At 38.2% G+C, this 14,572-nt stretch overlaps 1 protein-coding gene across 1 annotated transcript in view; it reads left to right on the forward strand.

Annotated features, from left to right (window-relative positions):
- LOC126128123 (cadherin-86C-like) overlaps window positions 1–14,572 on the forward strand; it is a 334,718-nt gene that overhangs the window by 298,426 nt on the left and 21,720 nt on the right. Inside the window, exon 18 of the mRNA XM_049915150.1 lies at window positions 8,247–8,377. Within this exon, the coding sequence (XP_049771107.1) occupies window positions 8,247–8,377 (131 nt within the window). The remainder of the gene's footprint in view (window positions 1–8,246; window positions 8,378–14,572) is intronic.

Below are 14,572 nucleotides of genomic sequence, written 5' to 3' on the forward strand. Positions count from 1 at the left end.
CTAGTTGCTGCTTCTTCTGTCTTCTGGTCCATCTTATTAGTTGGGCAGCTTCCTTTCTTGCTCCTAAGAAAACTTCCCATTTTTCTGGGTCCTTCTTGCTGCCCAAGTCTCTCCAGGCTTTCCTGCGAGTCTCTACCGCTTCCTCACATTCCTTGTTCCACCACCAGTGCTTCCGTTTCTTTTCTTCCTTTCCCCATATTCAGCCTGTTTCGCCATATTTCGCTTCATGTCGTCCCATTCATTGAATGACTCAATTTCTTCCTCATATCTGGATCGATTGTGTCTTAATTTGTCTCTGTCTATCTTCATGTTTCCAATTCTTTTATTCGTCTGTGAAAGTCTGTCCCTGTTTGGAATCCAAAGGCACTTAACTTCTGTAAGATAATGATCCGATTCTATTCTTGTGTTCTTCCTGACCTTTGTGTTCATGATCTCTTTAGTGTTTGTCCAGCTGATTGCTACGTGGTCAATCTGGAATTCCCCAAGACAGGTGCATGGGTTTGCCCATGTCTTTTTTTTACTCGGTTTGGCCCTAAAGTGTGGCATCATTAGTCTCATTTTATGTTCTCGACACAGTCTTTCTCCATTTTTGTTTGTCTGCTGGTGTGCAGGGTACTCGCCCACTACTCCTTTATGTTGCTTCTCTCTTATAATCTCCTACGAGTATCTTTACATGTCTATATGGCATGTTTTTCAGTGTATCATCTAGCTCCTCCCAGAAACTGTCTGCAACTTTCTTGTCTTTTCAGTTCTTGTCATTTGTAGGTGCATGTCCATTTACTATTGCATACTTTTTGTTCACTGCTTGAAATGTCAGTGTTGATATCCTTTCTGAACTGCTCTTCATTTCAGTTATGCCATCCTTGTATCTCTTGTCAACTATAAACCCCGTACCAAAGCATCTAGGTGCATGTCTTTCCTTTCCCACTCTAACTCCTGGTTTCCCTTCCAATATTATGAAGCCTTCTGACTCCACTGTATCTTCGTCAGTGTATCTTGTTTCTTGCATCACTAGTATTCCAGTGCTTCTCTCTTTCATCTCATCTGTCATCTACTACCTGTTTAAGTTTACCAGTCTTAATCATTGTCTGTACATTTAGGGTTTCAATTCTGAAAGTCTTTTTAGTTTTAATCTTCTTTGAGGTTCTTGGGAGCTATGACTCTTCCCTTATGCACTTTTTGGCAGGTCCCCCAGAACCCAAATGCCTGCTTGTATTGACCTTGGTCAGTGGGGGATTGTCCCCCTGCTGTAATCTCAATTTAATAGTGTGATCAATTCCATGAGCTAAAAACGACTGAAGTTGTTAGCACCAGAAGATGAGTTCAGGCCACCCCTGACATGGGGACACAAATGCCTTTGGTAGCTGCCCCTAACACAGAGTACAGCCAGTATTTGATATGTTTCAGTGGCTCTTCCACTCTCCCTGCCATTGGGAAGTGACGTCCCTCTTCTGCCTTCAAGACCGTTGGCCGGGCTTCGCATGTAACCTTAGGTTGGGGCCCTAACTGGGTGCTACCATCTGGAGCCAGATGGACCAAGGTTTTTTTTACAAGGTTGTTACTCCTCTCCCTTCTCCTTCCCCATCACTTGTGAGATGGGGCCCTGGGCTTGGAACTGGCAATGGCTGTTATGTAAACACTGTTCAGACTTCGGCATGACTACCACCCAGTTATCAGACAGGATGAATGGGCATAGGCAGAGGGTGTACACAGGCAACAGGCAATATCCTGTTGCAGAGCATGCTGTACAACATGACAGTGATGACCTTGGTGCCTGTTTCACCACCTGTGCCATCTGGATTCTTCCCCCATACACCAGTTTCTCAGAACTCCACAACATCTCCTTGGTTCTTGCCACCCACCTGGCCTTAATTTACAAAAATTCCATCCGTCTCAGCATTTATTCACAGTAACTACTCATTTCTTCACTCCATTTTAGTTTTCTACATCTTTCATTATCTGACTTGTCTAATTTTCGCCACCACCCTCCCACCTCTGTTACAAATAATGCACTTAACTTTTCACTCTTATTGACTCATGCACGGTGTTTTAGTAGTTAATCTCTCTCTTGCATATTACCCTGTCTTCCACCTTTAAGCTCTGACGTATTCAAACCTTGTCCGGTGCAGTCCCCAACAATCAGTCTTTCCTTTTCATCCTGTCTGGTAAGTCTCCCCTGACCCTAGGTTCTGGGTGACTTTTATGATCTGTATCCCTTTCCCTAAACATCTCTAGTCCTTTTCCTTCACCTCTCTTCCTCCTACTTCAACTCTTCTGCCAGAAAAGGAGTCACTGGCTCCAAAAGCTTGTATAACTTAAATCCTTTTGTGTGTGTGTTCCCTTGTCGCCACTTGGTGAGTAGGTTTTTTTATTTATCCATTTACATTATAGTAAATGAATAGTGTGTTTGAAAGGCAGCAGTTGTTTTTAAAGTAAGAACTTCATTTTTAGTTATGTGACCTTTTAAAAAGAGGAATAAGGTGTCTATGACACAGATAACTATTTGGTTGCAATGTCTTTTGAAGTACCAAACAGCAATAGAAAAAGAGGAGCACATACAGACTGTTTGCAAAAGAGAATAAAAAGCATAAACAAAGGCACTGAACAAAGAGTGTCAGCAACAACAACACTAAATGTTGTTACAATATAAGTCAGTGACTGAAAGAACACAAAGATCCTCTGCAAGGTCCTTCATAACTTACTGGAGAGAAATCTCTATAGCTTAACATGAGAGATATGAACTTTTTCTGTTTTATAAATGTCAATCTAGTTTTGCCATCTACTGCCAGTTCTACTTGGGACTCTACAGATAGATTTTTCAGTTCAGTTCTTTTGAATTCCATTGTTTTGCATTTCTGCTCCTTAACTTTACCAGTGTAGACTGTAGAGACACAATGACACATCTTCTCTCCTAGTTGTTTTACCCTCCACAAATGCATTTTACTCTTCAAGACTAGTTTCTCAACACAATGTTCATAATTACATCTTATTGCTGGTATTCAATCTTTGCAGAATGTCAAATCTGATGCTAACATTCCCTCTGCTTGAGCAAAATCACACCTATGTAATTGATCTGCTGGCCCCCTCTTTTCACCTACACATACACTTATCTAGTATATCATAAATTAGGTTGAACTTTTAGGGGTGTGGAACAAGTTGAAATACACATGACTTTCAAGGTGCAGCAGTGATGAAATGCTTCGGTAGTGTAAATTAATGTATGACCTTCATTAAAGAACAATTCTAGAAGGTGATGGTGAAAGTGAGGAATTCCTAGAGGGGCTGTGGTCCCAAAGGGATCCTTTCCCTCTTTCCCAAAACCATTCTCTTATGCCACTCCAGCAATTCCTCATTTGTAGCATCATGCCTAAAAATATCACTAACATCCAAATCTTACTCAAACTGAGGTCCACTGTATCAATGACCTGGAGGCAGACTGCACAATCTGTCCTCGCAGATAAAAGTTCCACTACTGTGTTACTTGACAGTGAGGAGTACATGATGTATGGTTTTTGTCAGCTGTTAAACACCTCGACATACACAATTATACCTAATGATCCCATTTCTTCCATCCACACTGAGCTAAAGAAAATCCTTAAAACCCCTATGCCACTCAGAAGGACTTACCAACTGCTTGCACAGAACTCCTTACTCCTCCTGACCCTAGTATCTCCACCTTCCACCTAATTCCCAAAATACACAAAAACAACCATCCTGGCCATCCCATTGGAGCTATCTACAAACTCTACCTGAATGTATCTTGGCACTGGTAGACCAACATCTCCAACCCATCACACAGTGTCCCATTCAATGTAAAAGGTCTATTCATTTCCTGGAATGTCTAATTCATTTCCATCTGTCTCTCGCATGAAACCCTCCTTATCACTCTCAATGTGACCTCACTATACACAAACATTCAACATGCACATGCCCTCTCAATGCCAAAACACACCTCTCCCAATCCCAGCCAGCAAGTCTCCCTAAAACCTCCTTTATTTGAGGGATAGGAATACAAACAAATCAGGGGGCCTACTATGGCAAATGGGATGGCCCTGATCTACGACAGTCTTTTCATGAGTCACTTGAAAGAAAAATTCTTCAAGTTGAAAGCAGATTTGATTTAATAAACAAATATTTGGCAAATATTAAGAAAGTTCTCAATCACAAAAGTATTTCCTAATTTACATACCAAGAGAACACTGGTATCAATGAACCAACCAGCTCCTAGGTATGCTTTGAGGGTGGTAAATACACATAAGAACATTATGCCCAAGCTTCTGACTGTAAATACAAAAAATAGACCAAGATAATGCATTGAGAAGCTTTTAGCCATTTACCTGGTTAAAAATTTTAACCATCCAGTCAAGCACAGTGTATCTAACAAAGAGGAAATTGTCAATAAGCTTTCTAACTTAGCCATTCCTCCTAAACACCCATTTTTAAGTCAAAATGAACAGTAAAGATCACAATAATGTTTGTTTATTTACTGGTTTCAGCTTCCTATGGCTGGTGCTGCCAGCTCCTCGGTTGTCTCGTGATACCACGATTGTACATATCACAAGACAACCAAGGAGCCACCCGCCATAGGGGCCAAAAATTCTGAATATGGCTTTTACATAAGCCAAAACTGGTAAATAAACAAATATTATTTTGATCTTAACTGTTCATTTTAATTTTAATATAGCATCAGGTCATTGTTCTCTATAGACTATGTTGTCTAAATTTATGGACACCCATTTTTTCTCTTGATGTGAAAAGCATATATACAGTATTCCTATGCATCAGGTACAGGATATAATTAATGAGAACCTTAGAAGACCTACCAAAAGACCCCTGACAGAGATGGTTGGTGTTTTACAGCCGGTTGAAGTTGGTGTTAAGTTTCAATTATTTTAAATTTGGAGATGATATACCTACATGTACAAAGATAGGGATCAGCTATGTTTTCTTATTGTTTGGCAAACATTTATGACAGATTTCGAGCACTGTGTCATGGAGGATCTAACTATATACTCTAACAAGATCATTTTATGGTCCCAATATGTAGACAATATTATCTTATTGACATTCCAAGATTGTAATAGCTTTTTCCTTGAGCTAAACATAAACAGCTTGAATAATAACATCCAGTTTACTGTGGAACACTTCATTAATGGAACCCTACCTTTCTTAGATTTGCCTATTACACTTGAGACAACACTATTAGTTATGATATTTATAGAAAATCTACGACTTCTGACCTAATAATTCATAATTCTTAAAACCATCCAACTGAATAAAAGATGGCAGCACAACATCCTACTGTCTCAAGAAGCCTACATGCATGAGTTCAGGATAATTCAGTTCATAGGCCATTCCAATTAATAGAGGGGTTACTTTGTCAGTGACATTAACAGGAGTGTTTTAAAGACCAAGAATGAGAACTGTAATCCTCCTGTGGCCTGAGGATCACTTAATGGTTCCAGTACCCTCACCCCCATGCACTATAAGTCCCACAACGATTTAGTTTATTGTAGAGTACCTTACTACGGTAACATTTTCAGAAGGATTGGCAAATATCTGAGTTCCAAAAACATAGTTCCAACCTACTTCACCCCTAGAATAATGGCCAGAGGTTCAGACACTGGAAAAGTCGAGATATGAAAGTTATAAATCTCCTGAGTATATTGTACTATATGTGATTGGTGTAGTTCAAGGTGTTTCAGTCAACCAATAAAAAATTTAGAGATATGCTTTAAGGAGCGCATTGACAGCCCAGGCTCCAAATCAGCCTTAAGTATCCACCTTTAGGAAACAGGGCATTCAATTATAGATCTCCCCTCCAATCTTCAGATACCATATCAAGAAAGTGAGGGCAAGAAGAATTGGAAATTTATTGCTCAATGAATAAATCCCCAGATGAAACACTCAATGCAAAGATGGATGTATACTACATGAACTATTTGTCTAATTTTGAATGTTTGAATAGGTAGAGTATTGGTTCCTAGAAACAAATTCTTTACGCATTGAATTTATATGTTATTATATTCAATCACTTGCTTGTTGGAGGATTAGTTTAGTAGCATTGTACAACCACTTTTCATCCTTATCAATAAACATGACTAAGCCCTTCTCTGACTCTGTGCATGTGCCATTTATTGCATGGTTCTGTCAGTTTAGGTCAGTCTGAAGCTGTCTGTGAATAAGGTATGTGTTCAGCTTTACTTCTCTCTTTCTAGCTCCTAACTGAAGTTAGGCTACACTTATTTGACTTTGTTTCTCTGGATGTTCTTGTGGCATTTATGACTTTCTGATTTCTTCTGTTTTTCATGGTCACTGAGACATACCTTTATTTTATAGGGCCCAATCATTTTAACTTGGACCTCCATTTTACAGCAAGTTATTTATTTTAGTTGCTTTTACAATGAACTGTGGGACTTGTCTATAACTGTCTTTCATGTACAGTACAGTGATTTTAAAGATAATGTAACTATACTATTTTAGATGCTTATGTGATTGTGATCACTTACCTTTAACAACTGATTATTCTGAAGAGTAAATATGTTGTTCCTCCTATGTAGAGATCACCTGATAATGCATTTTAAGAATAAAAAGCCAGTTATGATCTTTCAATAAAAAGTGGAAGATTTTTTATTCAACATGCAATATTTTGGCAGTGGTTGTCCTCATCTCAAAGTTACATATTCTTCAAGACTCATAAGCTGAGCACCCTGGTTTTATACAGAGTTACTAATAGCATCTTTAATGTCTGGGCTCTTTGGTAAAGTACTCCTATACTTCCCGCAGTAACTGAACTCCCAGTTGCAACTCATAGTCACCTGGTACTAATTAAAATTCAAAGCCACCTTCCTTGACATTAACCTTCATCCCACTGAGGAACGCATCCAGACCTCAGTCCATATAAAACTAACCAGTATGCAGAAATACCTTCACTTTGACAGCTGTCAGCACTTAAAAGCTTCCTTCCCCACAATTTCAGCATCTGTGGCAAACGTAATTGCACCACCACCAAATCTCTGAACATCTATACTAACAAATTCTTCTAGGCTTTCCTCTCCCTCGACAATTCCAAGGATCTCATTCACAAACACACCTTCTGCACAGTGTTCTCTTGTTGCCCCCCCCCCCCCAAAAAAAAAGCTCTCAATTCCAAAAAACTCAGAAGCACCTACCTTTTTCCTAGAACCTTTCAGGCCTTTAAAGTCTCAATACATTATTCCACCAATGCTATGACTTTCTCCAGCCCAGAAATGAAATCATTACCCTGATCTACTCCCCTTCTGTTACCCTCCTAACTGCCCTAACATTCTCATTGAACAAGATGACATTTCAAGACCATTGTCCTTATATCTACAACCATTCTTAGTGTAAATCTTGCCCATGTATCCACACACTATCACTTACTCCAGCCCCACGACTACTAAATCATAGTAAATAAAAATCAGAGCAAAACGTGAAACCATGCATATCATTCACCAACTAACACATGTTCACTGCATGGTATTTTGTGTAATAATGACCACCACAGAACAGGCTGATTATGTGAATGGACACAGAACTGTCCACCATGGGAATGTCAATACCGAGTTGCTGATGCGACCATGCTATACACCATGACTGACAATATCCGAGAGCTTGTTAGAACTCTCAGACTATTTGGGTCCTCACACCTGGTGCTAGTTTCCTTGAACTCCAGAGATGGAAACTTACTGTCTAACATACCTACGTATCTTGACACCCTCCTGCACTATTATTCTATTACATCTTTAGTCTTTGTTTTCTCTCTCTTTTTGGTTTTTACCTCATGTTCTTTACCAGTTTTCTCCAAGTTCTTAATCACAGTGTCAATTTTACTTCTCATTTCCCTACCTATTATTCCATTTTTACTTCTTACTCGGTCATCTTTATATTGAATCTGGCATAGCAGTTACCAGTGTACCATCTTTGACCATGTCTTCACAATTATTAGATCGCTTTCATCTGGGGGCTGAGAGACTTGCCCCTCCTTTCTAACCATCCACAACCTATGCCTTTTCTTTCTCTGAGAAAGGAACTAACAGTTCTGAACGCTAGAATAGTTTTTTGTGCTTCTCTGTGTGTGTCAATTAACGATACATAGGATTTCACCTTTGGAAGTATAGCTATTCTAAATATTCCTTATTATTTTAATTATATTCTTTGTCACATGAAGTAATCCCTGAACTAGTTTATACAACTTATTTTAATGTTCTGTATCTCTTCTTCAGAAAGAAGCTAAAGCTGAAAGTAACTCACTCTTCTGGATCTTAATTATAATGACAATACTCCTCCTGATTGTCATCATTATTCTTATATTGTGCTGCATGTGTGCTGGCTGCCCCCTCTATATGAGCCACAGGTAAGTAACACTTGTTAGTACGAGAGTACATACAGTGTTAAATGAATCCCAATATTTTCTCCAGCAAGACAGAGAAGTTACAACTGTGACATAAAAAAAAAATAAAAATAAGCCATTAAAGAAGAGAAAAAAGAAAATGTTAACTTCATAAAACATGCGTAACATTTGTAAAGTGGGGTTCTCTATTCTAACCTCTAGATTACATAGAAATGATAATAATCTATACTAATAATAAATCTGTAGACAAATTTTCATGTGGTTTACACAGGGGACTTAAGTATAGCTTTTTGCTGTATAAGCTTTACCTCATCAGAATTGGATCACAGAAAAAGAGGTATCCATACATGTTTTAAAAATGTGTGTTTGTATGTCTGTGTGTTCCATATCTCCTCCAAAATGGCTGGATTGATTTCAAACAGCCATGGTACACTGGCTGGAAAGAATTCTTGTAGGGGTAAGAACCACCTACCTGTCAAAAGCGTGGTGGTGGTGTGGTGAAAAAGAACTGTAAGCCACGACACATGAGTACCCAGATTTTAATCATTCAGTACGGGGTGCAGCCACTTTGAGAATTGAGAGCATGTAGAGATTTGAAACAAACTTTGCATATTATTTTAAATCTTTAAAAAGTTTTTCTTGCTGACACTCCTCCACAAAATGATGACACATTTGAATTTATTACTTCTTTACCACTAACTGTATTCACGATATATTTTGCAGACAGTGTTAATATATACCACTGAGTATACCTGCAAAATTATATCATTGTACAAAGCATAGTTCAGGAGATGTGTGAAAAACTGCCACATCAGAAATTAATTGAAAATTATTATTACTAACCTGCTGAATTAATTTTGATAAAATTTGGTAATGAGACAGCTTGAACCCTGAGGAAGAACATAGGCTATTTTAGACAGTGTGCAGTACAAGATACTTACTGAGTCATAGAATATTATGTGAATTAGGCAAAAAACTTTATCTCTGAAAAAGCTATTTACACTTTGACTTTTGATCTTTATCACACTCATTAAAATGCTTTTATGGGTTGATATGTGCTACATTATCACATTAATAAATACAATGCTTATTCAGTCTCTAATAATCACTTATAAGATACTCTCTAGAGCTCTGCTTAACAGAGTTGAAGAACAGGTAGATCACCTCACTGAAGAATACCACGCTCATTTCCGGAAAGGAAGGTCATTTGTCAAACAGATATTCAACCTAAAAAGCATTCTGCCAACAAGAGCTCTATGGTGCCAGAACACTGTGGTTACCTTTGTCGACTTTAAAAAAGCATGACTCAGTCGACAGACAAACACTATTTAGTACCTTGGAAGAGTTTGTAACTGACAAAATATGAAACAAATCATTAAACAAATGCTAACAGATGCCATCTCGAAAGCCGAGTGCCTTGGGCAAATTTCTGATCCATTTGAAATTAAGGCAGGGGTCAGACAAGGAAATGGATTATCCCCAATCCTCTTCAACATAGTACAGGAGAAAATAGTGAAAACCTGGGAAGAGGCTCTGAATTTGGAAGGAATAAGAGGAATATGCATTGGGAGGGAAAGACAGAACCAGGAAATCAAGTGTTTAGCTTCCGCCAACAACCTTGCTGTCTTAGCCAACAACTGGGAAGGTGCTTGCAAGATGCTTGGGAGTCTTCATGAAATCACAGATAAAAACAGGTCTTCAAATTTCCTATGAAAAGACAGAATATATGGAGTGCAGGCATCGAAGAGAGAGCTGCACAGAAGTAAATCATGGGAACATTAAGAAGACAGAGAAGTTTAAGTACACTGGTGTCCAAAATTAAAGCAACAAATGGAAATTTTACAAGGTTGCTTTTATTTTACCACATAACAATATAAAGATGTGCTAGTACAGTATAAACAAAGTAAAGAATACAGAATGTAAACAACTGCAACATATATAATGTAGACAAAAGTGTTCTTCATTTTTTCCAACTTAATGGATTTGCACGCACATTCCAACAACTGGTTAATGTGCTCAGTATGGGGTGCAACCACTTCTGGCAGCAATACAGGCCTGACAGTGATGGGGCATGCTGTGAATAAACGATGGGGCATGCTGTGAATAATGTCATCAGTCTCTTGTTGAGACAATAGTGTCCATTCTTCCTGCAGATTTGCTCACAGTCTTGGTGGATGCAGACTTGATGCAAGCCATCGCCCAAGTGCATTCCAGACAGGCTCTGTGGGATTCAAATCAGCAGAGCAAACAGACCACACTATGCATGCAATATCTTCCGTTTCCAAGAAAACATCAACCACCTGTGCTCTATAAGGTCGAGCATTATCGACCATCAATACAAAGTCTGGGCTCACGGCACCTTGCAACAACAGCAAATGCGGTTCCAAGATCTCATCACAATACCTGACAGCAGTTAAACCTTGCCTATTCACCCGTACAGTTTTCTGAGTAGGGGTTCGAGTGGTAAACATAATCCCTGCCTGCACCATTAGGGATCCTCCTCGATATTAAGTCTCTTCCACAATGTTTTGCATTCCGAAATCGTGTTCCACGTTCCCTCCAGATGCTAATTCTTTGAAAATCCCTCTCCAGACTAAATTGGAACTAATTTGTATAAACTACATTACCGTTCGACTGACCAGGTGGCATGTTAATGACACCACTCTAGACATTCCCTTCTGTGAAGATGCCTCAGATGTAGGCATACAGCAGGTCTCTGATTAAAAGCCACTCTGCCATAGTCTTCTACACACCTTTTGCCTCAATACAACAGTTCCAGGTGATGATGTGAGTTCACATGTCAGTTGCCTTGCAGTGCTAAGGCTGTAATGTCGTGCCCTTACAGCCAAATAATGGTCCTCTCTTCTGAAGTTACACGTGATAAGCCCTGTCCTGATCTTTGGGATACAGTTTTGTTCTCTATAAACTGTTGCCACATCTGAGAAACAACAGAACACTTCACATTAAGCCATCAGGACACGAGTTTGCGATTGTCCTGCTTCCTTTCTTTCTATAGGCCTCCACCACAGAGAGTCTGATAGGCATCTTCTCTGTGCCATACTGCACCGTCTGCGACTGTGTACACAGCAATTGTGGATGTGGGGATACCCGACAAAAACTACTTCATTCATTGGTGCCCTGACGTCATCATTAGCATGGTTGTTCATTGACTGGAATGTCATCAGAACATGATTGTACAGACATCTGATTAGCAGTTTATATGATTATATAACAAATTAGGCACAGGATGGGGAAATAGTGGCTTGTTGCTTAATTTTGGATGCCAGTGTACCTGGGGGGGAATGAATCCAGTCAAACAGACTGGATAAGTAGGAGCCAGAAAATTAGACTTGGCCTACAAGCTAACACAGAAGAAGAACAATAAATAGGCTTACCCTAGAAATCCAAAATCAGACACTATAATTTGGTAGTACAACCTGAAGGACTGCATGCTTCAGAGCATCTTATTTTAAATTTAAATATAGGGGAGGTTCAAGAACTCAAAAATAGCAAAAAAGGAAATTTTTTAGAAAAATACTACACCACAGAAGACTGCTGATGGGACTTGGAATAAGAGGAAAAACGAAGAATTATACAAGTACACTGAAAAGATCATGGACACAACGAGGAAGTGGAGGTCGATGTTATATGGACACCTAAAAACTATGGATGACAGCAGACTGACCAAAATGATCTTCAGCTACATAGTGGGGTTAAAGGCCACACCTAATAGGCAGATGAGGTGAAGCAGAGTTGGAATTATGTCACAGATACAGTAGAAGAGAGTTTACTAGCAGAGTTAACAGCATAACTTTATTTCAAAATAAACCATCAAACAGGAGGCCCAAACAGATCATTTCCAAGGTGAAGAGAAAAAAAGAAGCCCAAATATGAAGAGGTTCTGGGAGGATAAGGAAGGAGAAGAAGTCTTAAGTCCTCTGTGGTCCATAGCGGACCAATTTCAGAAATAAAAAAAATAATAATACTTGGAGATCTCATGTAGAACAGATGAGTGATGCACATGTACCATGTAAATGTATAAAGTCAACTTAGGGGCTTTTGCAGAGTAGGTCAAAGACCAGACTGCAAGACCAAACTGAATGACATTGCAACAAGTTAGAAGGAGAGGCCTAATGTTCAAATGAGTGTGAATTCCTGCTGAGGTCATTGGTCCCTAGACTTACATACTACTTAAACTAACTTATGCTAAGAACAACACACATATCCGTGCCCGAAGGAGGATTCGAACCTCCAGTGGGAGAGGCCGCGCAATACGTGACATGGCGCCTCAAATTGTATGGCCTTCCGCGTAGCAGAGGCCAAATGTTTGAAGATGAAGAGCATAATATAATTATCATTATTATTATTATTATTCTACATTATCACTTGCAGAAATTTAAAGGAAATCTGTGAATTTATGCAGTGTTGGCTGCATCTGCAGAATTCAGCACAGTAGCATTTTATTTTTAGATCACTTACATCAGCAGCAGGTAACTTCTAACTAATGTCAGTTAATAATAATGTCAGTCAATAATCATTGTCTCATACATATGAATGCAGCACAGAAGCCATTGTACATAAAGTAGTATTAATTCAACATTACACTGCAGAAGCTGTAAATCAGAACAAAAAGCTCTATTACACATTCTGAGTGCAAGAAAAGATGCTGCTTATGTAGAATAAGTGAGGCATTTCTTCAAGCTAAATGCAGCAACTGTTTCAACCATTGAAGAACATTTGAATCTAAAATAACTGAAGGTTATATAAATTTCTACTCTTTTGGAAGCAAAATTTGATTTCACATCAGCTATCAAGAAGGCTATGAAACAGTATAAGTGTACAGATCATTAGATCCTGGTTCTACTTTGTATCTTGTGAATCTCTTTGATCTTTGGTTGGAAGTGACATTTTTTCCCACTCATGGAAACTCTAGTACACCATCTTTTTCTCTTGCTAAATTTAGAGCCTGACGCAATTCATTATTTTTGTTATTGTACGTTCTTTCCTGACCAGCTCTAACTACTGTTCATAAAATAGGTTTGTGGGTACTTTTCATGTGTTGCTCTCATTTAGTGTATTTCTCTTTATGAATAAGTATAATGTTGTTCTTAAGCAGTTGTTATCATCTATTCAGTTCACTATTTTCTCATATATTGTACCAACTTTGCAAAATTTTTCATAAATTTGAACAAGATATGCAATGTACATTTTTTTATATTTTTATGATGATGCAGATGATATCTTTATTAATTGATCAGCAGAGAAAAAGAATGGTATCATTATGTAGTTGCTGTTTTATATTGCATCTGATTCATGGAAGCAGTCTCTGTAACTTTACATGATCCACTTATTCACACAGTGGGTCTTTGGAAAACATTTGGTATGTTAAAGCAAATATATTGCACACCACAAAATGACTTTTTTAAAAACCTGCTAAATGTTATATTAGCTTCCTTAAAATATCATCAGTGATTCACAAAATTTGACATATTGCATTTTGGGCACACACTCTATGACTCCATATCACCTGTTTTACATAAAATAAAATAAATGTAATAGAGAAATGAGGGTAGCATTTGTTTCATTTCATGTGAAATAACTGTTTCATGGAAACAAAAATAAAAGACCCAAAATTATTAGCAATGCCACCATTCATGTTAAATATAAAGCATAGAAGTATGCAATGATTAATAAGTATAATAAAAGAAAGGCTTCAAACAGCTGACTAATAATATGGATATAAGCACCAAGAAAGACTGATTTCAGCTCTGTGAACAATACACAGTAGCAACAACAAGCCAAGACATACAACCGCAGTTTAATTGCTTAAGGAATTCCACTAAACTAAAAGTAGTTACTTATCATGATGAATCTTTTCCGTAATGCTTGAGTTAAACTGAAAATAAAATTAAACCAGTAGACAGACAAGAAGGCAACAGGAAAATTAGTTGAAAAGAACACACAAATTTAGACAGTATATAATTCTTTTAATGATCCAGACATTCATCATGTTCTTCAAAAGGAGCATCTTTTGAGATGTGGAATGAGTCAAGAAACGTAATAACATAGAGCATCAGCAAAGATGAATTAAATATTTAGGGCCTGTATTAATAAATCAAACAATCAATCAATATAACTCGACAAAGCCTATGAGGAAAAAAAATTTTCATAGATGCGGAAAAAGTCGAAGACCACAGT

Source organism: Schistocerca cancellata, chromosome 1 (assembly GCF_023864275.1).
Source record: "Schistocerca cancellata isolate TAMUIC-IGC-003103 chromosome 1, iqSchCanc2.1, whole genome shotgun sequence".
Lineage (NCBI taxonomy): Eukaryota > Metazoa > Arthropoda > Insecta > Orthoptera > Acrididae > Schistocerca > Schistocerca cancellata.